Source organism: Pelophylax lessonae (genome assembly GCF_965119305.1).
Source record: "Pelophylax lessonae genome assembly, chromosome: 3".
In the NCBI taxonomy this organism is placed as follows: Eukaryota; Metazoa; Chordata; class Amphibia; order Anura; family Ranidae; genus Pelophylax; species Pelophylax lessonae.
Genome location: NC_138770.1, coordinates 63622416 through 63648436, shown reverse-complemented (window position 1 = coordinate 63648436; position 26021 = coordinate 63622416). Strand labels below are relative to the sequence as shown.

At 46.3% G+C, this 26021-nt stretch overlaps 1 protein-coding gene across 1 annotated transcript in view; it reads right to left on the bottom strand.

Annotated features, from left to right (window-relative positions):
* Window positions 1-26021, bottom strand: part of SCARA5 (scavenger receptor class A member 5) — a 547393-nt gene that overhangs the window by 47009 nt on the left and 474363 nt on the right. Inside the window, exon 8 of the mRNA XM_082250066.1 lies at window positions 4504-4698. Coding sequence (XP_082106192.1) covers window positions 4504-4698 — 195 coding nt within the window. The remainder of the gene's footprint in view (window positions 1-4503; window positions 4699-26021) is intronic.

Below are 26021 nucleotides of genomic sequence, written 5' to 3'. Positions count from 1 at the left end.
AATAAAAAAACATCTGCATCATGTCCTCAATCTGCAGTTATATCCAAGGATTTTTTTCAGCAGGAACGCAGTCTTGGCACCTTCACCCTTAATGTATGTAATGGCAATGTGTGGTGGGGTGTGATGGAGGTTCTATTGGTGAGGGGGAATAAAAAAAACGCAGGGAAGGTCTATTGTTGCTTTCTGCTAGAGGGTCTATTGATGCTGGTTGGTGGTGGATCTACTGTTGCTGGGGGTCAATTTTAGCTGGCTGCTGGAGATTCAATAGATACTGGCTGCTGGGGTGTATTTGTTGTTGCTGGAGGAGTATTTTGTTGTTGGGGGAGAGCTCTTGTTGTTGGGGAGATTTATTTTACTGCTTTTATTGTTATTATCATTAATAAATTCTATACTTATTGCTTAGCACCATAAAAGAATACTTGGTTCTGTACTCTCTAAAAGAGATGGTGTTTGGGTGTGGGGAGAGAGACAGAGCCAAGGGACGGTGCTTAGAGGTGGGTATTGGGTGGAGACAAGGGGTGACTTAGAAGGGGGGGGGAGTTCCCGCACCTATTTTCTGAGAAAAAAAACTTTGGCTATATTTCATAAAACTTTACCCCGGTGATTTGACAATGGACACCTTTAACTGTGTAACATGAACTATCAACACCTGCCCCAGACATCATGCCACCATGGGATTGGATTATGAAATTAAAATAAAAAAAAAAAACGTGCATCATGTGTACAATCTGCAGTTACATCTCATAACATCTCTACTCTGGTGTTTTGACAATGGACACCTTCAGAGTCGGTTCACACTAAGGCGACACGACTCTGTACTACTACGGGGGCGACTTGTGCATTGCCATGCACCACGACTTCGGAGCGACTTGCATGGACTTCACATTATGGAAGTCTATGCAAGTCGCTCCGAGGTCGCCCCGAAGTAGTACAGGACCCTTTTTCTAAGTCAGAGCGACTTGTGTCGCTCCTATTAGAACGGCTCCTGTAGCGGTCAATGGACCGCGAGGGAGCGCGACTTGTCAGGCTGACAAGTCGCGCTAGTGTGGACCGAGTCTAAGTCCTTTAATTTGAATAATCAACAAATGTCCAAGACATCATGCCACCATGGGATTGGATTATGAATTAGGACATGGGGGTTTCACAAACCTTTACAACCCTGTCATGTTCTTCAACGAGCAGTGAAATGTCTTCGGCATTACAGAACAAGTCCAGTTGAATGTGAGAAACTATTAGAAGATTTACGATGACCAAGATAGCAGGAGAACCTTCAGATGTCTCACAAAGAAAATTGGCTGGAAGAATTACCAATACTCATCATCTCCTAACATCATCCTTTTTAAATCCCTCACCCAAATAATATCTGTATATTGCTCCCATCTTTTACTCATATCTAGGCAAAATTCTGACAAATTTTCCAATTTATGAGTCTAAAACAGGTGTCTCTAAACTGCAGCCTGCGGGCCGGATGTGGCCCATTGCTTGCCTTTATCTGTCCTGCAGGGCACTATTCCTTCCCCTTCATACGAGGCACGATTCCTTTCACTGACACCATAGATGAAGTACTATTCCTCCCGCTGATACCAGAGACAGGGAATTAGTTCTCCCACTGACACCAATTATGGGGCATTATTCCTCCCATTGACATAGGAGACAGGGAACTAGTCCTCCCACTGACACCGTAAACAGGGAACTAGTTCTCCTATTGACTCCAATTATGGGGCACTATTCCTCCCACTGACATCAAAGATAGAGAACAAGCTCTCCCACTGACACCAATTATGGGACACAATTCCTCCCACTGACACCAATTACAGGGCAATAATTATCCCACTGACACCGGAAACAGGGAACTAGTTCTCCAACTGACACCAATTATGGGGCACTATTCCTCTCACTGACACCAGAGACAGGGAACTAGTTCTCCTACTCACACCGATTATGGGGCACTATTCTCTCCACTGATACCAGAGATAGGGAACAAGTTCTCCCACTGACACCAATTATGGGGCACTATTCTCTCCACTGATACCAGAGATAGGGAACAAGTTCTCCCACTTACACCAATTATGGGGAATTATTCCTCCCATTGACATCGGAGACAGGGAACTAGTCCTCCCACTGACACCAATTATGGGGCATTATTCCTCCCATTGACATCAGAGACAGGGATCTAGTCCTCCCACTGACACCAATTATGGGGCAATAATTCTCCCACTGACACCGGAAACAGGGAACTAGTTCTCCAACTGACACCAATTATGGGGCACTATTCCTCTCACTGACACCAGAGACAGGGAACTAGTTCTCCAACTGACACCAAATTATGGGCCCTATTCCTCCCACTGACACCCGGAGACAGGGAGCTAATTCTCCCACTGACACCAATTATGGGGCACTGTTTCTCTCACTGACACCAGAGACAGGGAAATAGTTCTCCTACTCACGCCGATTATGGGGCACTATTCTCTCCACTGATACCAGAGATAGGGAACAAGTTCTCCCACTGACACCAATTATGGGGCATTATTCCTCCCATTGACATCGGAGACAGGGATTTAGGCCTCCCACTGACACCAATTATAGGGCAATAATTCTCCCACTGACACCGGAAACAGGGAACTAGTTCTCCAACTGACACCGATTATGGGGCACTATTCCTCTCACTGACACCAGAGACAGGGAACTAGTTCTCCTACTCACACCGATTATGGGGCACTATTCTCTCCACTGATACCAGAGATAGGGAACAAGATCTTCAACTGACACCAATTATGGAGCACTATTCTTCCCATTGACATCGGAGACAGGGATCTAGTCCTCCCACTGACACCAATTATGGGGCATTAATTCTCCCACTGACACCAGAAACAGGGAACTAGTTCTCCAACTGACACCAAATTATGGGCCCTATTCCTCCCACTGACACCGGCAGACAGGGAACTAATTCTCCCACTGACACCAATTATGGGGCACTGTTTCTCTCACTGACACCAGTGATGTAATATTTTTACTCCCACTGACCACAAAGCCTATGGCATTTTCTACTCCCACTGGCCACAGTCTGGCCCCCCTAATATTTGAAGGGCAGTAAACTGGTCTTTTGGTTTTCGAAGGTTTGGAGAACCCTTGTCTCAAAAATGGAAGTGTCTTCAGTAAATTGTTGTAAAGTTTTGCTCTATCCAAATTGGCAAAAACTCATTAATGTATCGAAAGGTGGTCTTTCGGTCAGGTAATTATATTTTATAAAAAATATTTATATAATTATATATATTTATATTTATATTTTTGCCCCTGAACATTTCAATACAGATGTGCTGGCAATCACAACATTTTCAAGATCCAGGACACAGAACTATAAGATTTTAGATAGATCGGACACCTCCATTCTGCTAATTTTAAAACATTGTGGGTCACCTAAACAATTGATTTGCAAATGAATTAGTTCATCACTGCCAATGAGTTTATATGGCAACTTCTGTTCAATCCTACCCAGGGTTTTATTTCTCAGAGAATAGGTGCAGGAACTCAAACTTTCGGGGTTACCCCTTGTCTTCGCCCCCTACCTACCTCCAAGCACCGTTCCTAGGTTCCACCCTCTACCCACCTCCCAGTACTGCCCCTTTTAGAGAATACAGAATCAAGTATCATTTGTGGTACTAAGTAATTTGTATGGGATTTGTTAATGATAACAAGAAAAGCAGTAAAATAACAACAAAGGACCACCCAGAAACAGTAGATCCCACCAGCAACAATGGACACGCCACAACAAAATACCCCCAGACAACAATAGACCCTCAGCAGCAACAACAGATCTCCCGACAAACAGCATCAATAGACCCTCCATAGGCGTGCGCACAGGGTGTGCCGGGTGTGCCTGGGCACACCCTAATCACCTAGGGCACATTAGCATTATCGCTCTGTTTGCCAGTGAGGAGATGGGAAAGATCTCCCTCGGACCTGCTCTGCCATAAGAGAAGTGCCACACACTTCTATTTCACTTTGCCAGCAGGGAGAGTAATGTACCGGGGCCATATACATGTAGGCAAACACATGCATGTGTATTTAAACTTTGGGGTGCACACCCTAATGCAATAGGCTGCGCACACCTATGAGACCCTCCAGCAGCCATTTACAATAGACGGTTCCCTCAACAGTAGATCCCTCTCAGCAACAACTGACCCCCCCCAAGCAACATAAGACCAACCCCAGCAACGATAGACCCCCTCTGTAAAAATAGATTCCTTTCTGGAGACAATAGGTCCCCCAGGAGCAACAGTAGAAAAAATAAACCCCCCCCCCGCAAACATATATCACCTCCAGCAACAATAGATCCCCCACCAGCCAGCATCAAAAGAAACCCGTAGCAAAGCCCAGCACCCCTTGCAATTACATACATTCAGTGCTGGAGGTGCCGGAACTGCGTTCCCCCACGTTCCCGCTGAAAAAAAGCCCTGATCCTACCCCTCCCTGGTTATACTGGATTCAAACGCAAGACCTTACCTTGTCCAAACCTGGCCGTCCTATAGACCTCCTCTGCTCCTTTGTAACCCAACATCCGGCAAACCACATCCCCGTCCTTCTTATCCCAGCCGTCATCGCAGACTGTTCCCCAGCGTTTTTCATGATACACTTCCACCCGGCCTTCATGAGGACCAGAGCCGTTCACAAGCCGTACCACACCTTCTTCTGCTGATCCTGCAAGACAGCATGGTGACGTGTCAAACATAGAAAATTGTGACACAAATGTGACAAAAATTCAAAGATTTTGCAGCATGACCAATCAATTTTACCATATTAAATGTAATATATTGCAGCTCGTTATTCCTTACATGTGGATACCTCATTACTTTACTTTTTTCAGCTTTTTTCTTTTAAATTTCACATGGTGATCCTGCTAGTAACACACTCACTGTACTGTATATGCAGAGCGGCACCATTGTCACCCTAGGACAGGACTACAGGACACCTCCTTGTCTTATCTTCTCCATAGTATTGGAGGGAGAGGTTCTGTAGTCCTCATAGATAGCTGACAAATGTAATTGAAAATAGTCATCAGAGGAAGAGAACACAGGGAGTTTTCATCACACAAGATCTACAGGCACATATTGAATAGACATAACAAAACAATGGCAATGGTATAATAAACAGGCCAAAGGGAGGCCAATCATAGAAGTTTATAGTTAGATTTTTACAAACAAAAAAAAATTGCTATGCAAAATTTTTAAGAAGATTGCATTTAAAGTGGTTGCAATGAAGTGACTGGTCTCAGGTGATACACAGAGATTAAACAAATCATCCTATATACGTTGTACCTGTTTATCTACAGTCTTCTCTTCTCTACATCCATTCAAAGTCCAGAACTTTAAAGTTTGTCTGAGCGGTCAGAAAACAGGGGGCGGAGAGCTGAAGCTACACTCTGCAGAGCTCACTGGTGAGCGCTCTGAGAGCCGATTGGAGGGAAGGGATACACTCCCCTCCACACAGCACACAGAAACAGAGACCAGGCTGTCAATCACAGGCTGTGTGATGGAGATCCCTCCTCTGTCACCTTGTTTCTCTTGGTGTCAGGAAAACTTGTCAGAAGTGACTCATGCTGATAGCAGAGGAATGAGGCAGCAGACAGAAATGACACTTTGTGCTCTGGATTGAGACAAGTACACACTATAGAGGGATATGCTTTGTTCATATTTCATGTCTGAGGTTTACAACCAATTTAAAATAGTCACAAAACCATTTTTTAGAAATCCCTGCAAGTGCACATACTTCAGATCCTCCGCTTTCCCAGGAGGCAGTGGTGGGGCAAAATTATGTTATTGATGCATTAAGGAAACGACCAGTTTTTTTCTTTAACCGCTTAAGCCCCGAAGATTTTACCCCCTTCCTGACCAGGGGGTTTTTTGTGATTCGGCACTGCGTGATTTTAACGGACAATTGTGTGGTCGTGCGACACTGTAATTAAACAAATTACTTTTTGCGCTATAAACAAAAAAAGAGCGTCAATTTTGCAAAAATAATATTTTTAACATTTTTTTATATGAAATTCCCCCCCAAAAAAATGTAAAAATCTAAATTTTTTAACATTTTAGGCCAATTTGTTTTATGCTACATATGTTTGGTAAAAAAAAAAAAAAAATAAAAAAAAAATCGCAAAAAGCGTATTTTGATTGGTTTGCGCAAAAGTTATTGCGTTTACTAACTAAGGGAAAGATTTGTCATTTTTGGTGTTTTTTTTTAACGCGATGGCGGCCATCTGCGACTTTTTTTGCGGTACTGCGACATTGCAGATCGGACCCTTGACTGACATTTTTGACACTTTTGGGGTTACCAGTGACATTATTACAGTAATCAGGGCTATATATATATGCACTGTTACTGCAAAATGACACTGGCATGGAAGGGGTTAACTTTATTGGGGAAGGAGGGGTTAAGTGTGTCCCTAGGGGCGTGCTTCTAACTGTGATTGGACATGGATACTGGTGTAGGAACAGGGATCAACGGTCCTACATAGTAGAACCGTATGATCACCATTCATACACAGGGGAGAATGACAGGCGGCTTGTTTACATTAGCCGTCTGCCTTTCTCCCTTCACGGTGGACGATCGCGAGTGACCGGTGGACATCGGGTGCGCCGGTCACACGCACGGACTTCCCAGGGAATGAGCCGATGCGGGCACGCGCCTCCGCGGGCGCGCGCTCGTCCGCTATTGGCTCACAAGCAAGTGACAGGCTAGTGACGTACCCATACGTCACTTTGCCTGGCCGGGGCTGACTGCCGCAGTATATGTACTTGCGGAGGTCGGCAACCGGTTAAATACTTTTTTTTTAGCTGTTAATGAATGTTTCATGGAGGCAGTTGGGGTTCCCAGACAAGGTCCTCTTTTTAAGCTATGAATATAGTAGAAAAAGGTTAGACCCTCTATAAAGTTTTTATTGCTGTCGGAGTCCACACTGGGGAGATGTACTTCTTTATTTGTCCTAGTGAGACAGAAACTTATGGGAAATTCAACATTTTTCAAGTTGTCACCAGAACAAGGGGTGAGGGCACATCCTTCAACAAGAACATATGTTCTGATTATAACTGTCTTGCAATATGCGTGTTGGTCGAGCACTATACACCAGAGGTAGTAAAGTTTAGGCTTGGAACCCAAGTTTCAGAAGCGATGTGATGGAACCGTGCCCAACACTGTGTTTTTGGGCTTCCGTCAGAAAACCCCTTCCTCCAGTCTGAACATAGATATCAGATATTACAGCCGCCCTACATACAAAGCTGGCCGACAACTTAGATTGTATAACTTCTGGAATATTACTGAACAGACTCACACACAATATATATACCACACAGGAGGACATGCCCCTTCTGATTAGATTACCACACCAGGACAGGTGCCTGATTACATTATCCTATGCAGATGAACTTGTATACAGACACATAATTAACCTGAACTAATTACCTAGCCATCTGGACAGAAACAATATGTGAATGGGAATGCAGACCCAGACAATGTTATCCTTAACATGTTAATTAACTCAGCACTGCAACAAGGCTAAAACAAAGCACATTACACATTATCCTAAGTATAAACACAGAACCCACAGTAGACAATAGGTGAGTAAATCAGCATAATAAACAAGGTGTGGAAGACAGGTGGTTGAGTTGATGGTATTAGCATCTGCTATGAGTCTGACTGTCTTGGGGAGACATGGACTTGAATCCAAAGTAACATTACCCCAAGGACCCTATATATAGCGTCTGTCTTTCGTTCCCATTGATGGTGACTACCGTCACAGGCTGCTCTCTGTCAACCTGGGTAGCCTTCGGTATCCCTGTAGTAGTCTAAAGAATATAAAGAGTTTTGGAAGATCTAATGTAAGTCCAATGAGTCTTTTTTACACATTACCAGAAGTCAAAAGAAGAAGCGAACCTGTAACACAACTGGCAACTGCATTCTGTTGTGCAGCATTTTCTTCCAGCATCTAAAGCCAGAAATACATGTATCAAAATTTTGGCAGTTCAGCAGGAACCGGCCTTCCAAGTTTTCCCTGCTCGATCAGCGCTGCAGGCTATAGCCTGCAATGCTGATTAGTGTATTCTGATAGCAGGGAAGTCTATCTGCTGCCAGAATACTATAGCTCAGAAGTGAGGATTCCAATGGTTTAACGAAAAAAAAAAAAAATGGACCCATCCATGGCCAGCTTTAGGTTAGCTGTGGAGAGAGTGCCCCCTTCTCCCCCCATGGCTGACAACGCAGCTAGCAAGGAGACAGCTGTTTTGATTTAATGGCACTTTTCTCTGTCTCTAAGGCAGGCCATACATGAAGCAAATTTATTTCCGGCAACCACGGGATGCAGGAAAGAAATTCCCTTCATTCCCACATCAACGCAGACAGTGTTGAGGTGGAAATCCTTCCTGCCGGGCCATTGTCTAATCCTGGTATGGGGGGAGGGGGGGGGGGGTCGGGCAGGGGAAGCCACCCCCCCCCCCCCGGGAGACTTACATAGTTGCATAGTAGGTGAGCTTGAATAAAGACAATAGTCCATCCAGTTCAACCTGTGTAGGTGTGTGTGGCTGTAATCATCTCACATACCCCTGAATGTTCTGATCCTTGAGATGTAAGTCTAAGAGTCTTTTGAAAGCCACCATACTTCCCGCAGAAACCACCTCCTGTGGTAGAGAATTCCACAATCTTGTAGCCCTAACAGTAAAGAACCCTCCACGTTGCCTGAGGTTAAAACGCTTCTCCTCTAATCGCATTGTATGCCCTCTAGTCCTCATGCAATCTCTTCGACTGAATAGCTGTTTTTCTATGCCAAGATCACCATTGAGATATTTATATATTGCTATCATGTCCCCTCTCAGGCGTCTCTTCTCCAGGGAGAATAAATCAAGCGATTGCAGACGCTCTTCATAATTAAGGTCCTCCAATCCCCTAATTAGTTTAGTTGCCCTTCTCTGGACTCTCTCCAGCTCCAACACATCCCTTCTGAGGACTGGCGACCAGAACTGGACAGAATACTTGTGATTATTGCTAGCAGCTCTCGGCTTGTAAAACTCTCTTTGTACCCAAGTTGATTGATTGATCAATTTGGTACATTCAGCCTGCCCATACACGGTTCAAATTTCAGCCGGTTCCTGCTGAACCAGTCGAGATTCGTGTATGGCTGGACTAAGTACTTGTCGGAGACAAGCATCTCATGTAGGGGAGGGGGTTTTGTCAGCTAATATGTTCCAGGCAAGCGAGCAAGTGCTCGGAGAAAAGTGCCATCTGCCAAAGCAACTTCTTGCTAAATGTATTGTTGGGTGACCATGGTGGGAATGGTGGCACATTGTCTGACTCCACATAGGAACTCTGTCTCCTGGGGAAAAAACACATTTAAAAAATGGGAGATTTCCTAACACTTTGATTCAAAAAGATGGTAAAAAGGAATTCAAAATTTTCTATTCTGTATAATTGTTCCAGGTCAGTGACCCAGACAGTAATAAAGCTGGAGGTGTCCACAAAACAACTAGGCAATCAGGTTTTTTTAAGAAGAAAAGCAGCAATGGACATACCTATATTTTTTAGTATGACAGGTGCACTTTAAATACACTACGTTACTAAAAATATTGGGACGCCTGCCTTTACACGCATATGAACTTTAATGGCATCCCAGTCTTAGCCTGTAGGGTTCAATATTGAGTTGGCCCTCCCTTTGCAGCTATAACAGCTTCAACTCTTCTTGGAAGGCTGTCCACAAGGTTTAGGAGTGTGTCTATGTGAATGTTTCACCATTCTTCCAGAAGCGCATTTGTGAGGACAGGCACTGATGTTTCTCAAGAAGGCCTGGCTCACAGTCTCCACTCTAATGTATCCCAAAGGGTTTCTATTGGGTTGAGGTCAGGACTCTGTGCAGGCCAGTCAAGTTCCTCCACCCCAAACTCGCTCATCCATGTCTTTATGAACCTTGCTTTGTGCACTGGTCCATATTATTTTGTGGAGGGGGGATTATGGTGTGGGGTTGTTTTTCAGGGGTTGGGTTTGGCCCCTTAGTTCTAGTGAAGGGATCTCTTATGGCGTCAGCATACAAACTTTGTGAGAACAGTTTGGGGATGGCCCCTTCTTGTTCCAACATGACTGCGCACCAGTGCACAAAGCAAGGTCCATAAAGACATGAATGAGCCAGTTTGTGGTGGAGGAACTTGACTGGTCTGCAAAGAGTCCTGACCTCAACCTGATAGAACACCTTTGTGATGAATTAGAGAGGAGACTGCGAGCCAGGCCTTCTTGTCCAACTTCAGTGCCTGACCTCACAAATGCGCTTCTGGAAGAATGGTCAAACATTCCCATAGACACACTCCTAAACCTTGTGGACAGCCTTCCCAGAAGAGTTGAATCTGGTATAGCTGCAAAGGGTGGGCCAACTCGATATTGAACTCTACGAACTAAGACTGGGATACCATTAAAGTATATGTGCATATAAAGGCAGGCGTACCAATACTTTTGGTAATATAATGTATATGCGAGAAAATGAAGAATGCACAGAAAATGTTGGAAGGGCTAGAGAAAGTTCAACCATGCTAAATGAGCTCATGACTAATGCTGGAGGCTTTGTACGATGTAATGGATACAGTGCACGTAATTATAAGATTGCTTGTGATTCCCATTCATAAACAAATATGTGATTGGAATGATTTGGGGCAATTTTGGCATGTAACTCACTGATTGAATTATTAAATGCTTTGTTTTTAAAAAACAAAACAAAAATTTACTACTCTTTGGAAATGGCTTTTATAGCCCGAATGACAAAAACGAACACAGCCCCAGCAAGTTCAAGAGGAACTTCGCCCCTGCTAATTCATTTTACTTTCTGTTTGCTCCTTTATTGCAGGGTAAACATACTCACCAATCCTTTGTTGTCCTATTCTCACTGATTGCTCTTCTTCTACATGTCCTGTTCGGGGCCACCATCTTAACTCGGGAGCCAATTGTCTCTTCCTTGATTGCACAACTGACCTCTTGATGACACTCCTGTGAACCAACTCATGTGCAGATGGGTTGTGGGCCTTGAATGTAACAATGTGATACTTCAGCTCTTTTTGGATATGTGAGATACTATATACAGTCAGGTCCATAAATATTGGGACATCGACACAATTCTAATCTTTTTGGCTCTATACACCAACACAATGGATTTGAAATGAAACAAACAAGATGAGCTTTAACTGCAGACTTTCAGCTTTAATTTGAGGGCATTTACATCCAAATCAGGTGAACGGTGTAGGAATTACAACAGTTTGTATATGTGCCTCCCACTTTTTAACCACTTGCCGACTGCCTAACGCCGATCTACGTCGGCAGTCAGCCCCTCACAGGCAAAGTGACGTAGGGCTACGTCACTAGCTTGTGAGGGTCTAGGGAGCGAACGTGCGCCCCCGGAGGCGCGCTCCCGCTCCCGCGTGGTCACGGACCCCCCCCCGCGCGTGTGACCGGCGGACCCGATGTCCGCCGGTCACTCGGCGATCGGCGGGGGAGAGGGAGAATGTCAGGCAGCTTGTGTAAACAAGCCACCTGTCATTCTCCTTGCTGTTAGGATACTGATCACTCGGATCTAGTATGTAGATCCGTTGATCAGTGTCCATACAGCTCAAGCCCCAGCCAATCACAGTAGAAAGCACGCCCCTAGGGATACACACAGCCCCTCCCTCCCAAATAAAGTTAACCCCTTCACTACCAGTGTATTTTTACAGTAACAGTGCATATATATAGCACTGATTACTGTAGAAATGTCACTGGTAACCCCAAAAGTGTCAAAAATGTCAGTCAAGGGTCCGATCTGTCTGCCCCAATGTCGCAGTACCGCAAAAAAAAATCGCAGATCGCCGCCATTACACGTTAAAAAAAAAAACAACAAAAATGACAGAAATCTTTCCCTTAGTTAGTAAACGCGATAACTTTTGCGCAAACCAATCAAAATACGCTTTTTGCGATTTTTTTTACCAAACATAGGTAGCATAAAACAAATTGGCCGAAAAAGTAAAAAAATTTTGATTTTTAAATTTTTTTTTTGGGGAATTTCATATAAAAAAATTTGAAAAATATTGCTATTTTTGCAAAATTGACGCTCTTTTTTTGTTTCTAGCGCGTGATCAAAAAATCGCACAGGTGATCAAATACCACCAAAAGAAAGCTCTATTTGTGGGAAAAAAAGGACGCCAAATTCGTTTAGGTACAGCGTCGCACGACCGCGCAATTGTCCGTTAAATTCACGCAGTGCCGAATCGCAAAATACCCCCTGGTCGGAATGGGGGTAAAATCTTCCGGGGCTTAAGTGGTTAAGGGACCAAAAGTAATGGGACAGATTAACAATCATAAATCAAATTTTGACTTTTTAATACTTGGTTGCAAATCCTTTGCAGACAATTACAGCCTGAAGTCTGGAACGCATAGACATCACCAGACGCTGGGTTTCATCTCTGGTGATGCTCTGCCAGGCCTCTACTGTCACTGTCTTCAGTTCCTGCTTGTTCTTGGGGCATTTTCCCTTCAGTTTTGTCTTCAGCAAGTGAAATGCATGCTCAATCGGATTCAGGTCAGGTGATTGACTTGGCCATTGCATAACTTTCCACTTCTTTCCCTTAAAAAACTCTTTGGTTGCTTTCGCAGTATGCTTCAGGTCATTGTCCATCTGCACTGTGAAGCGCCGTCCAATGAGTTCTGGAGCATTTGGCTGAATATGAGCAGATAATATTGCCAGAAACACTTCAGAATTCATCCTGCTGCTTTTGTCAGCAGTCACATCATCAATAAATACAAGAGAACCAGTTCCATTGGCAGCCATACATGCCCACGCTATAACACTACCACCACCATGCTTCACTGATGAGGTGGTATGCTTTGGATCATGAGCAGTTCCTTTCCTTCTCCATACTCTTCTCTTCCCATCACTCTGGTACAAGTTGATCTTGGTCTCATCTGTCCATAGGATGTTGTTCCAGAACTGTGAAGGCTTTTTTAGATGTTGTTTGGCAAACTCTAATCTGGTCTTCCTGTTTTTGAGGCTCACCAATGGTTTACATCTTGTGGTGAACCCTCTGTATTCACTCTGGTGAAGTCTTCTCTTGATAGTTGACTTTGACACACAGACACCTACCTCCTGGAGAGTGCTCTTGATCTGGCCAACTGTTGTGAAGGGTTTAATAGGTGCAGGGGGCTGTGTAATGTAAAGGAGGCCAGAGGTGCGGGGGCTGTGCAATGTAAAGGGGGCCATAGGTGCGGGGGGCTGTGTAATGTAAAGGGGGCCAGAGGTGCGGGGGGCTGTGTAATGTAAAGGGGGTCAGAGGTGCGGGGGCTGTGTAATGTAAAGGGGGACAGAGGTGCGGGGGCTGTGTAATGTAAAGGGGGCCAGAGGTGCGGGGGGCTGTGTAATGTAAAGGGGGCCAGAGATGCAGGGGACTGTGTAATGTAAAGGGGGCCAGAGGTGCAGGGGGCTGTGTAATGTAAAGGGGGCCAGAGATGCAGGGGACTGTGTAATGTAAAGGGGTCCAGAGGTGCGGGGGGCTGTGTAATGCAAAGGGGGCCAGAGGTACGGGGGCTGTGTAATGTAAAGGGGGCCAGAGATGCAGGGGACTGTGTAATGTAAAGGGGGCCAGAGGTGCAGGGGGCTGTGTAATGTAAAGGGGGCCAGAGATGCAGGGGACTGTGTAATGTAAAGGGGTCCAGAGGTGCAGGGGACTGTGTAATGTAAAGGGGTCCAGAGGTGCGGGGGGCTGTGTAATGTAAAGGGGGCTTGAGGTGCAGGGGACTGTGTAATGCAAAGGGGGCCAGAGGTGCAGGGGGCTGTGTAATGTAAAGGGGGCCAGAGATGCAGGGGACTGTGTAATGTAAAGGGGGCCAGAGGTGCAGGGGGCTGTGTAATGTAAAGGGGGCCAGAGATGCAGGGGACTGTGTAATGTAAAGGGGGCCAGAGGTGCAGGGGACTGTGTAATGTAAAGGGGTCCAGAGGTGCGGGGGGCTGTGTAATGCAAAGGGGGCCAGAGGTACGGGGGCTGTGTAATGTAAAGGGGGCCAGAGATGCAGGGGACTGTGTAATGTAAAGGGGGCCAGAGGTGCAGGGGGCTGTGTAATGTAAAGGGGGCCAGAGATGCAGGGGACTGTGTAATGTAAAGGGGTCCAGAGGTGCAGGGGACTGTGTAATGTAAAGGGGTCCAGAGGTGCGGGGGGCTGTGTAATGTAAAGGGGGCTTGAGGTGCAGGGGACTGTGTAATGCAAAGGGGGCCAGAGGTGCAGGGGGGTGTGTAATGTAAAGGGGGCCAGAGATGCAGGGGGCTGTGTAATGTAAAGGGGACAGAGGTGCGGGGGCTGTGTAGTGTAAAGGGGGCCAGAAGTGTGGGGGGCTGTGTAATGTAAAGGGGGCCAGAGGTGCGGGGGGCTGTGTAATGTAAAGGGGGCCAGAGGTGCGGGGGGCTGTGTAATGTAAAGGGGGCCAGAGGTACGGGGGCTGTGTAATGTAAAGGGGGCCAGAGATGCAGGGGACTGTGTAATGTAAAGGGGGCCAGAGGTGCGGGGGGCTGTGTAATGTTATCTTCATTCATAGCAGGTGAATGTGGCCCTCCATACATTCACATACATTGAATCTGGCCCTATAGTGGAAAAAGGTTGCTGACCCCTGGTCTACATGATGTTGGACATCCCCCAGGAAATGGGGCAGGGCTCTACCAGACTTGCTGCAGCTTCTCATGCACATTGTGAGAAGCTCACAGTGTGCATCAAAATCTAAGCCAGTGATTTCAGTATGGGAGCGGAGCCTGCACAACTGTGCAAGACTGAAAAGAAGGCTTTCAAAATCCTTTTTTAAAACAAGGACTTGATTTGATAGATTTGGGATGGAAGATCCGCCACGCTCCATCTCCCTCACTCATCATGCAGCATGGATTTTGGCTGACAATATTTGTGTACACAACCGTTCCCCTCTGCAGAGGAATGATAACAGCAGCCTGCAATCCAGCCTCTGCCTCCAGCTGTTCCGAGTGCTGAGCCCGTGTATATGGGAAAAATGACACATGGCGGCGTGCAGCTGGCCAGTCAGAGGTCGCCCCTTATCGACCTTTATCCTATAATGCGGAACATCTGGGAGCGCCCGTTCATCGTCCAATCAGTGAGCGAGCCTTCTTCCTGTTCCCCCAGATGTTCAGCCAAGTGCATGCGACCTGCGAGACGCACATTACCTTCATCCTAAATAATTACTCTGCTTACTGTCATCATAGCATGCGTGTCTAACCCCTGAAAGGCCAACACCCCCCCCCCCCCCCCACAAACTGATTCAGTATTGGCTGGAGCACATGGGGTCCTTCAGCCCCTGGAAGATTTACCCCCCCTTCATGACCAGGCCATTTTTTGCTATTCAGCACTGCACTACTTTACTAGTAATTGTACAATCATGCGACGCACATCAACCTCTTCAGCCCCCGGAAGGTTTACCCCCCTTCTTGACCAGGCCATTTTTTGCTATTTAGCACTGCGCTACTTTAACTAGTAATTGTACGGTCATGCAACACACATTTAGCCCCCGGAAGGTTTAACCCCTTCCTGACCAGGCCATTTTTTTTTTCTATTCAGTACAGCGCTACATCAACTAGTGATTGCGCAGTCATGCGACACACATTAACCTCTTCAGCTCCGGAAGGTTTACCCCCTCCATGATTGGACCATTTTTTTGCTATTCAGTACTGCGCTACTTTAAGTTGTAATTGCACAGTCATGCGACACACATTACCTCTTCAGCTCCCAGAAGGTTTACCCCCCTTCCTTACCTTGCCATTTTTTGCTATTCAGCACTGCACTACTTTACTAGTAATTGCACGGTCATGCGACACATATTAACCTCTTTAGCCTCCAGAAGTTTTACCGCCCTTCCTGACCAGGCCATTTTTTGCTATTCAGTACTGCGCTACTTTAACTAGTAATTGCGCGGTCATGCGACACACATTACCTCTTCAGCGCCCGGAAGGTTTACCCCCCCCCCCCTTCTTCGTGACCTGGCCATTTTTTGATATTCAGCACAGCGCTACTTTAGCTAGTAATTGCGTGGCCATGCGGCGCACATTAACCTCTTCAGCTCCGGAAGGTTTACCCCCCCCTTCCTGACCAGGCCATTTTTTGCTATTTAGCACAGTGCTACTTTAACTTGTAATTGCGCAGTCATGTGACACACACATTACCTCTTCAGCACCCAGAAGGTTTACCCCCCCCCCCCCCTTCCTGACTAGGACATTTTTTGCTATTCAACACGGCGCTACTTTAACTATTAATTGCGCGGTCATGCAACACATTCAGCTCCCGAAGCTTTACCCTCTTCATGACCAGGCCATTTTTTGCTATTCAGCACTGCGCTACTTCAACTAGTAATTGGGCGGTCATGCGACACACATTAACCTCTTCAGCACCGGAAGGTTAACCCTTTTCCTGACCAGGCCATTTTTTGCTATTCACCCCTTGCGCTACTTTACTAGTAATTGTACGGTCATGCGACACACATTAACCTCTTCAGCCCTGCTTTGCAGGCAACAAAAAAACAACAACAAGATCGCTTGTCAGTATTCGGAGCACTGTGTTGTTTACAAAACACAGAGCTCTTTTCCCTTAATGACGGAGCCGATCAGGGGGTGCTGGCGATCAATCGTTGTCCGGCACCTGCTGATTGGCTTGTGCTGTGACAAATCACAGCACAACCGGGGTGGTAAACAAAACAATTAAAATAGAAATGAAAGGCAAAGCATTTTTGTATAAATATAAAAAAAAACATAAATACTCTTTTTTATAAGTGATCACATTCCCTCTGTTCTCAGCTGCATAAGAGCTGGGGGGAGGAGAAACAGCAGTACACTGAGCTTGCCAGTGAATGGCTGTGCAGTGGGGGTGTGTCAGGACAAGTCTGTGATCATTAGAGGAGTTCCCAGCATAGCTAAAGAACTGACCACGTTGAGCTATCTTGCTTAGTGTTGTCAGTTTCTAATAGGAAAGCAGAGGGACTGGCAGGAACACCAGGGATTTCACACAAAGGAAACAATACAAAGAACAGGATACTTTCTTATGCAAATACATGGTACAGCAGCCACATATCAGGAATAGAAAGTGTTGGGGAAACAAATGCTTTACTCAATGTTTGCCTTCCCAGCTATCCTCTATTAGCTCCAGAACACTTCCCTCCTATATAATGGAGATGAGAAAAGTGGGAGGTTTTTTGCAGTCCAAATCAGAAGAGCAGTCTAGGGTGACAACGCTGCTCCTCAAAATATGCAGCATGCAAACATACCAGCAGTCCCAGATTTGCCAGGACAGTCCCTTATCTTGATCCTCTGTCCCACCAGTGCTGTGTCCTGGACAATTTGCCTTGGGATCACAAATGTGCATTAAGGCCCCTTTCACACTTGTGCGACTTGTCCTGCGATTTGGGACTGCAAAGTCCCATTTCATGATTTCCAATGAGTGGCGTTCATATCTGTGCGAATTCAAGTTGCAACAATTTCAAAGTAGTCCCTGCATTACTTTGGTCAGACTGATGCATTTTGAGGTCTATAGACATAGGCATTGCTTCAAGTCCAGTCAAAATCACAGCAAAAATATTGGGGCAAAATCGCGTGACTTTAAGGTTTCACAAGTCTGAAAGGGGCCTAATTCAAAAAGGCATTAATTGAGGGAATCAAGCCCATGAGTGGATGGTTCCTGCATATCTAGAGGTGGGGTCTGGGTAGGACCAGCCGATAAAGTGCATGAGATGGGCAGTCCCTGTATTTTTAGAGGCAGGGTCTTGGCAGGACCTACCCTTAATGTGGGCATGATTTGGGCACGCTCACCTGGAAAAAGGGGTGGATGAAATGAGGACCAAGGGCGGGGTTAACACTGCACCGGGATCTGGGGCCATAACATTGAGAATTATGAATATGATGAGTGAACATTAGAAGTGTGTTACTATCAGGATCACCAGAAAATAAAGGAAAAATGCCTGGAAAAGAAAAGAAAACGAATGCAGCCACCACATCTAATGAATGGTAATCTAAGGTGAGCGATGGGCAGAGGACTGCATAATACACAGAGCGCTGGGCACAGGACTACATAATACACAGAGCGCTGGGCACAGGACTGCATAATAAACAGAGCGCTGGGCACAGGACTACATAATACACAGCACGCTGGGCACAGGACTGCATAATACACAGAGCGCTGGGCACAGGACTACATAATACACAGCACGCTGGGTACAGGACTACATAATACACAGAGTGCTGGGCACCGGCCTACATCATACATAGAGCGCTGGGCACAGGACTACATAATACACAGAGCGCTGGGCACAGGACTACATAATACACAGAGCACTGGGCACAGGACTGCATAATACACAGAGTGCTGGGCACAGGACTGCATAATACACAGAGTGCTGGGCACAGGACTGCATAATACACAGAGCACTGGGCACAGGACTACATAATACACAGAGCGCTGGGCACAGGACTACATAATACACAGAGCACTGGGCAGAGGACTGCATAATATACAGAGCGCTGGGCACAGGACTACATAAAACACAGAGTGCTGGGCACAGGACTGCATAATACACAGAGCACTGGGCAGAGGACTACATAATACACAGAGCACTGGGCACAGGACTACATAATACACAGAGCGCTGGGCACAGGACTGCATAATACACAGAGTGCTGGGCACAGGACTGCATAATACACAGAGTGCTGGGCACAGGACTGCATAATACACAGAGTGCTGGGCACAGGACTGCATAATACACAGAGCACTGGGCACATGACTGCATAATACACAGAGCACTGGGTACAGGACTGCATAATACACAGAGCACTGGGCACAGGACTGCATAATACACAGGTCGCTGGGCACAGGACTACATAATACACACAGCACTGGGCACATGACTGCATAATACACAGAGCACTGGGCAGAGGACTGCATAATACACAGAGCACTGGGCAGAGGACTGCATAATACACAGAGTGCTGGGCAGAGGACTGCATAATACACACAGTGCTGGGCACAGGACTGCCTAATACACAGAGCGCTGGGCACAGGACTGCATAATACACAGAGCGCTGGGCACAGGACTACATAATGTACAGGAGAGTGTTAGGCATAGAGTGCAGGGTTCAGAGGTTTGCTATGCACAGAGGACACTTCTGCCCCCACATCCATAGCTCACATCTGCACCCTTCTCTCACAGATTATGCCCTTCCCCCACAACAGCTAAACTCTCCATCTCTCCATGCAGCTGCATCAGCTCTGACCCCTGCTCCCCCACTGCCCTCACCTGTGTACAAACAGACCCCCCCCCCCATCTACTCATCTCCCGTTCTCAGCTCTCCACAGTCAATGTTGCCTCTCCTGCACTGAACAGGAGCGGCAGTGAGATCGTCCAGCAGGGGGCGTCTGCATCTGAGCCATCAGGCTATTTCTCGGCCAGCATGGGATGCCCTGTCTACATTAATCAGGGCCTGAATTCGGGGACAAAACCGGAGACAGACTTGGACCAGGGACAGTGTCCTCAATCAGGGAACTGTCCCCGGAAACCGGGGACATGTGGTCACCCTATGGCAACCTGCAATATATTCAATTTTTGTTTCAGGGTTGAAGCCACCTTCAATAACCCTAAATAAATAGACTGATAGACATCTTTCGAAAGATGGTTTGCCCAGTTATAATGCTAAACTAATAAATTCTCACACAAGCCAGTCATGACAGGTCCACTTGCTGTCCACCTTCACATAAATATCTAAAAAATGCTTAAAAGATTGCTGATTGTGATAAATGGATGTTTTTCTCTAGTGGTTATGATATGATCTGAACTGATCTAATTGGTGTAGAGAACATATCTTCCATACCATGAACATTCCGGCCGCATGTGGTCATAGCGGGAACGGGACACATGTGTGTTGCTGGTTCCTGACATTACACTCTGACAGATGAAGTGCTACCCATCTGGGCGATTATTAGCCAGCAATTATTAGCCTGCGGAGGATTCATCAAGGTGACATTTCTCATACATCTTGAGTCTTCATTTTGCTGTCTTCCCTATGGATATTTACTTTACTCACACAAGGTACGCTGATTGCTGACCATACATGTGCAAATAATTTAGTTAAAGTCTTCACCTCTGTAACATTTTCAAAATAGGCCCCCTCTTAACCTAAGCCTAAAGCCCCGTACACACGCGTCGAAAATTGGCAGGGAATTTTCGTCCGACGTCTGATCTGCCGATTTTCGGCTTGTTAGTATGATGCTTTCGACAACCAACTCCGACTTTTCGGCCGAAAAAATCTGGTGTGCAGGCTATAAAATTTTTGTTGGCCGTCAACATAACGGCCGATTTTCGTGCAGTCAGTACAGATTTCGACAGGGAAAAATCTGATTAGCAAGTCTGGGCATGCTCAGAGAAGAAAGAACACAAAGAAAGCAATCCAACACATGACATCACTTCTGAAGTAGATTTTTGTTGGGCGAGAAAATTCGTGTGCAGTCTAGGCACATTCCAACCAACACAACACAACTCTGGACAAAAGACGGACGATCGGTCGGCCGAAAATCGTTGCGTGTGTACGGGGCTTAAGGCATCACTAAGCTACCAATTCACTCTCATGTTATCTCTTGCCTTGACTATTGAGACAATTGAGTACTGTCCGTGATACTTTTTTTATTTGCACTAACATACAAATTTTTCAGGACAAGCTTTCGGGGTATGTCCCCTTCATCAAGATCCAAGCAGTACTGATGAAGGGGACATACCCCGAAAGCTTGTCCTGAAAAATTTGTATGTTAGTGCAAATAAAAAAAGTATCACGGACAGTACTCAATTGTCTCTGTCGCAAGTGCACTAATACGGCTACAATTACCTCAGCCTTGACTATTGAAAATTCCTCCTTGTTGGCTGACCTCTACACACACTATACCTCCTTCAGTCTATCATGTTGCTGCCAGACTCATCCACCTTGCCATTGCCACCAGACTCATCCACCTTGCCATTGCCAACCGTTCAGTGACCTCCACCCCTCTCTGCTAATCCCTCCACTGGCTTCCGCTCACCCAACAGATAAAAATTCCAATTGTTAACAACATACAAAGCCATCCACAAATCTGCCCCAAGCTGTGACAATTTAACCGAGGTGGTACTGTTTAAGCGAGCTGTACCGTTCGGTTCCATGTAGTGGAAAAGCGCTGCCGTACCGTACCAAACCGTTCCAACACCGTATCATGCGGTACCATGCAGTGGAAAAGCACAAAAGCGAGCCGAACCGTTCGGTTCCATGCAGTGGGAACGCGCCATAACACTCAATTACAAAACTCCCTATTTCCACACTATTTTGGGACAATGCCGCCTTGTGGCAAACTAGCTAACTGCACCTACTTACAAGATAATTCTTAACACGTTTGCATTACTTGACCCTCCCTTCTGATTGGGCCCTCCTAACCCTCTTTTATTGAATAGTATTTTAACTATACTTTCTCAATTTATATTGTAAAGCCCTACACAAGCTGTTGGTGCTAAATAAATCCTGTATGACTGTACTGAAAATAACTATAGTCATAGTATAGTCATAGTAACATTAATGATGTGATCTAAACATTTTGATAGTATTCAAATGTTGTAAAAACAGTTGACGGATGTAGGGTAGAGGCCAAAGAGCAAAAAACAAAGAATAGAAATAGGGGAAATTATACATAAAATGCATTTCAGCATGAATTTTACATATTGTATCACAAACTATAAAAGAATGTTTATGATATGTAGGATAGTGGATTAGTGTAGTATATTTTTATTTTATTTTCATGCCGCGTCTGCTGAGTAGTGTTATGTGGAATGTTACTTGGCTTCAGAGTCTGCATTACGCATGCTGGAGCCTGGATGGAGGCCAGTAACTGGAGAAAAAGGAATCACTATGTCAACATCAGTTATGGACAAACTCTGCTGAGGAAGTTCCAACACAGGATACACTATGAGGACAAACATTTGAGGACACCTGACCACCACAACTTTATGAGATTGTGCAACTGCCCAGAGGCGTAACTAGAACCTTCAGGGCCCCGGTGCAAGAAACCATGAAGACCCCCCCTCTGGACCCCTGGCTGGGGCCCTTCCCTTCAAGCCTGGGGTTCTTCCCACTGATCCTGGGGCCCTTTACTCTCGTTGCAGGACCCATTCACAAGTTCTGCAGTGGGCTCCCTTCCTGCCATCTTGGGGCCTCGGCGGTGGAATGCCAGGGCCCGGTTGCAAGTGTGACCTTTGCGATCCTGGAAGTTCACCCACTGGAGTCAATATTTTTATCTTTTGATATTTTAATTGTATTATTTTTTTTTATCATTTTATCTTATTCTTTTACAATGTCACTGACTATGACTCTGTCCATTCAGGGAAGTAGCTGGTAAATTACATATTTACAGACCCCTTCCTGGTTCTCTAATGTGACACATCCCCTGCAGCAGCAGCCGGCAGGAGAGGGAGGGAGCACAGTGGAGGAGGGCGGGGGGCACAGTGGGGGGGGGGGGTGGACCAGGGGAGCACACAGGGGCCCAGAGACAGCAGAACACAAGTGAACTGGATAGGAGGAGTGGCGGGGGCAGCATACAGAGGAATCAATCTCCTCCATTTTCCTTCTACTGCTACAGGAGGAAAAAGGAGGACAGTGATTTCTCTACATGCTGCCCCCCCCCCTCCTATCAAGGTGTACAGGGGAGCCACACAGGGCCCCTGGAGCATGGGGCCCAGTTGCAATTGCAACCCCTGTAGTTACGCCCCTGCAACTGCCCATACTAAAACCCAGTCAAAAGTTGTCCCTCTTTGTGACATAAGAGCCTCCTCTGTTCTGGGAGGACCCTTTTCAAGATGTCGCAGGGTGTCTTTGGGAATTTATGCCATTTTTTGAGGTCAAGAACTGAAATTGTATGAGAAGACCTGGCTCAAAATGGGCATTCCAATTCATCCCAAAAGTGTTCAGTAGGGTTGAGGTCAGGTACTGATGTTAGATGAGAAGCTCTGGCTCACAATCGGCATTCCAATTAATCCCGCATGTGTTCAGTAGGGTTGAGGTCAGGGCTTTGCGCAGGCCAGTCAAATTCATCCACAACACACTGGTCAAACCATGTTTTTGTGGACCTAGCATCAGTGCTGTATCTTGGCCTAGGCCGACAAGGCCCAGGCCTAGGGCGGCACTTTGCAGGGGGGCAGCAAAAAAGCTGCCCCCTGATGACCACTGATGAGGCTGCACTAATATGCTGCACTGATGAGGCTGAACTTATGGGAACTGATGAGGCTGAACTGATGGGCACTGATGAGGCTAAACTTATGGGAACCGATGAGGCTGAACTTATGGGAACCGATGAGGCTGAACTTATGGGAACTGATGAGGCTGAACTGATGGACACTGATGAGGCTGAACTGATGGGCACTGATGAGGCTAAACTTATGGGAACTGATGAGGCTGCACTGATGAGGCTGCACTGTGGTTATGGTCTGTGGTTTACAGATGATAGGGCGGATCATAAACAGGAAAGGGTGTGGCCTTTACAGGAAGGGGTGAATCATATTCAAATTAGGGGGTGACCAAGTTTAGTCAGGCCTAGTGCAGCACAAAACCTAAATACACTACTGCCTAGCATTGTGCATAGGGGTACAGTCATGCTGGAACAGAAAAGGACCTTCACCGAGCTGTTACCACAAGGTTAGAAGAGCACAAATGTCTTCAATGTCTTTGTATGATGAAGCATTAACAGTACTCTTCACTGCTGTAGCAAACAGGGGGTAATTGTAAATGTAGCTGTGCTAGGTGGTAGCTAATCTGGCTGATTTATAGTCTTTGTGATCATTTGGGTTTTCTCCTAAGCCTGGTTTAATTGTGGTTCCTCTCTTCTGTCAATAGGTGGCACTGTTGCCTTTGACATTAGTAAGATGAGCTGCAGTGAAACTGAGTTATGAAAATGAATATCTCTTTCAGCCAATCAGTAGGAGTTTAAGGCCACTGAGCATGCTGGGAGAGAGTATATATCTGGAGGAAGTCAGATGTTTGGGGTCCTCCCACCCAGATCTTAGTCTGGATTAGATGTGTGAGGAACAGCTGTGCTGAGTAAGGCCTGATGTCTAGGGCCTGGCCATTTGCTCGAGGCTCTGCCAGAGAGAGCCTGTTTGCTGGCTGGAGGCATGGGGGGGGGGGGGGGGGGCTCTGCCTGGAGGCATAAGAGAAAGGATGGAGTTCTGGGATGAAGTGCCAGAGGTTACTCTTCTATAGGCCAGGGGGTTTTGGAGAGGCTGGGAAAGGGTCAAGAGGGACTCATCCAAGAAAACCCTGCATGGTGTTGTGAGTTTTTGGTTGGTATAGGAGACAGCTGTTGCTGAGTAAATACATTGCATGCAGTCCCAAGGTCCTTATTCTGTATTGCTGTCTTCATGGCTGTTTTTTTTTCAGAGTCTGCTGATCTGTCTGCCTACTGTCCTAGGGCGTCTTGTGCCCTAACCCTCTTTCCCTATAATTTACTGTTGTGAGCAATAAACTCCCTTTTGTTTATGCTAAAAGTAACTGGCGCCCATCTTTTGTGCAACAGTCCACATCCACCATGCCGAAGAACCCTGAGGTTAAATGTCAGCCCTCCCTGATGACCGGGGTCAGGGGGGGGGGGGGGCGCTACACTGCAAACACCTGAACTCAGTTTTGGCCATATCTATAGGTAGAGGCGTAACTACTGTAGAACCTTCAGGGCCCCAGTGCAAGATACCATGAAGGGCCCCCCTTTCCATCAGTCCCAGGGCCCTTTGTATCAGTCCTGGGGCCCTTTCCTCTGGTTCCCTCCACAAGTGTGTTCTTTGTGACCCTGGTAGTTCTGCCACTGTCTATAGGTGTTATGGTCAAGTGTCCACAAACAGTTAGACTGGGTTCACATATATGCAAATTGGATGCGTTTTAAACCGCATCCGATTCGCATGATATGCGATTATGACCAGCTCTCAATGTTTTTGCTTTTTCAGTTTTCATGTTTCAAAGGCCACTAAAATTATATTTAATTTCCCCTCAAGACATATATACACACCCCTATCATTCCTGACTTTTATTGTCCCTCTGCTGTAACACACCTCTCCAATTTTTCAGGAAGATTTTACCACTGAAGTCCACAAGAGGTATACTTACTTAGCATTTGAATGACCCTTTAAGTAGGTGTAAAACCAAGTACAAATGCTTAAGAGCCAATACAGTTTTCTCTTTAATTTTTTTTTCCTTCTCATACTTGTACCTCTGGTTGTCCCCAGAAAACATGCCCAGAGAATCCACCTTTGTCTGGCAACACCTGCTGCTCTACTGCCACATGTTCCACCATCTTTGATACTAACATCATCAAACGGCCCAGTATTTTCTCAGGGTTCTTGCACCCAGTCTCCTTAAATCGGTAGTATACCGCTTTTTTTTTTACTTTTAACTACAGGTAAGCCTATAATAAGGCTTACCTGTAGGTACAATTAATATCTCCTAAACCTTCACGGTTTAGGAGATATTTGCTTTGCATGCAGCCGCTGACGCGTGCAGCGCATACGCTCTGAAGGTCCGGGGGTACCTTCAGAGTTCCTTGCCAGGGATTGCCGGAAAATGACTCCCACGCGCATGCGCGGGAGTGACGTCATCGCGGCTCCGGCCAATCACAGCGCCGGAGCCGCCGAACCCGGAAGAGACGCCAAGGGATCATGTCAGCTCCCACAGCGGTGTCCGGGGGTCCGTGTCGGAGCTTCGTTCTAAGGTAAGTGTTTCATAATGAGCTAGTACGCTCCCGCCCCCGCTCGTTCACAGGGATCCCCGTGCGTGTGACCGGTGGCTCTGATGTGCGCCGGCCACTCGCCATCTCCCGCAGGAGAGGAAAACAGGCAGGTGGCTGATGTAAACACAGCCATCTGTCATTCTCCCCGATGTAAGTACAGAGACTATACGATGGCTCCTGACTCCCAGCCTCCCGCTGGTTGCCACTGTCGAAATTATTGGTTGCTA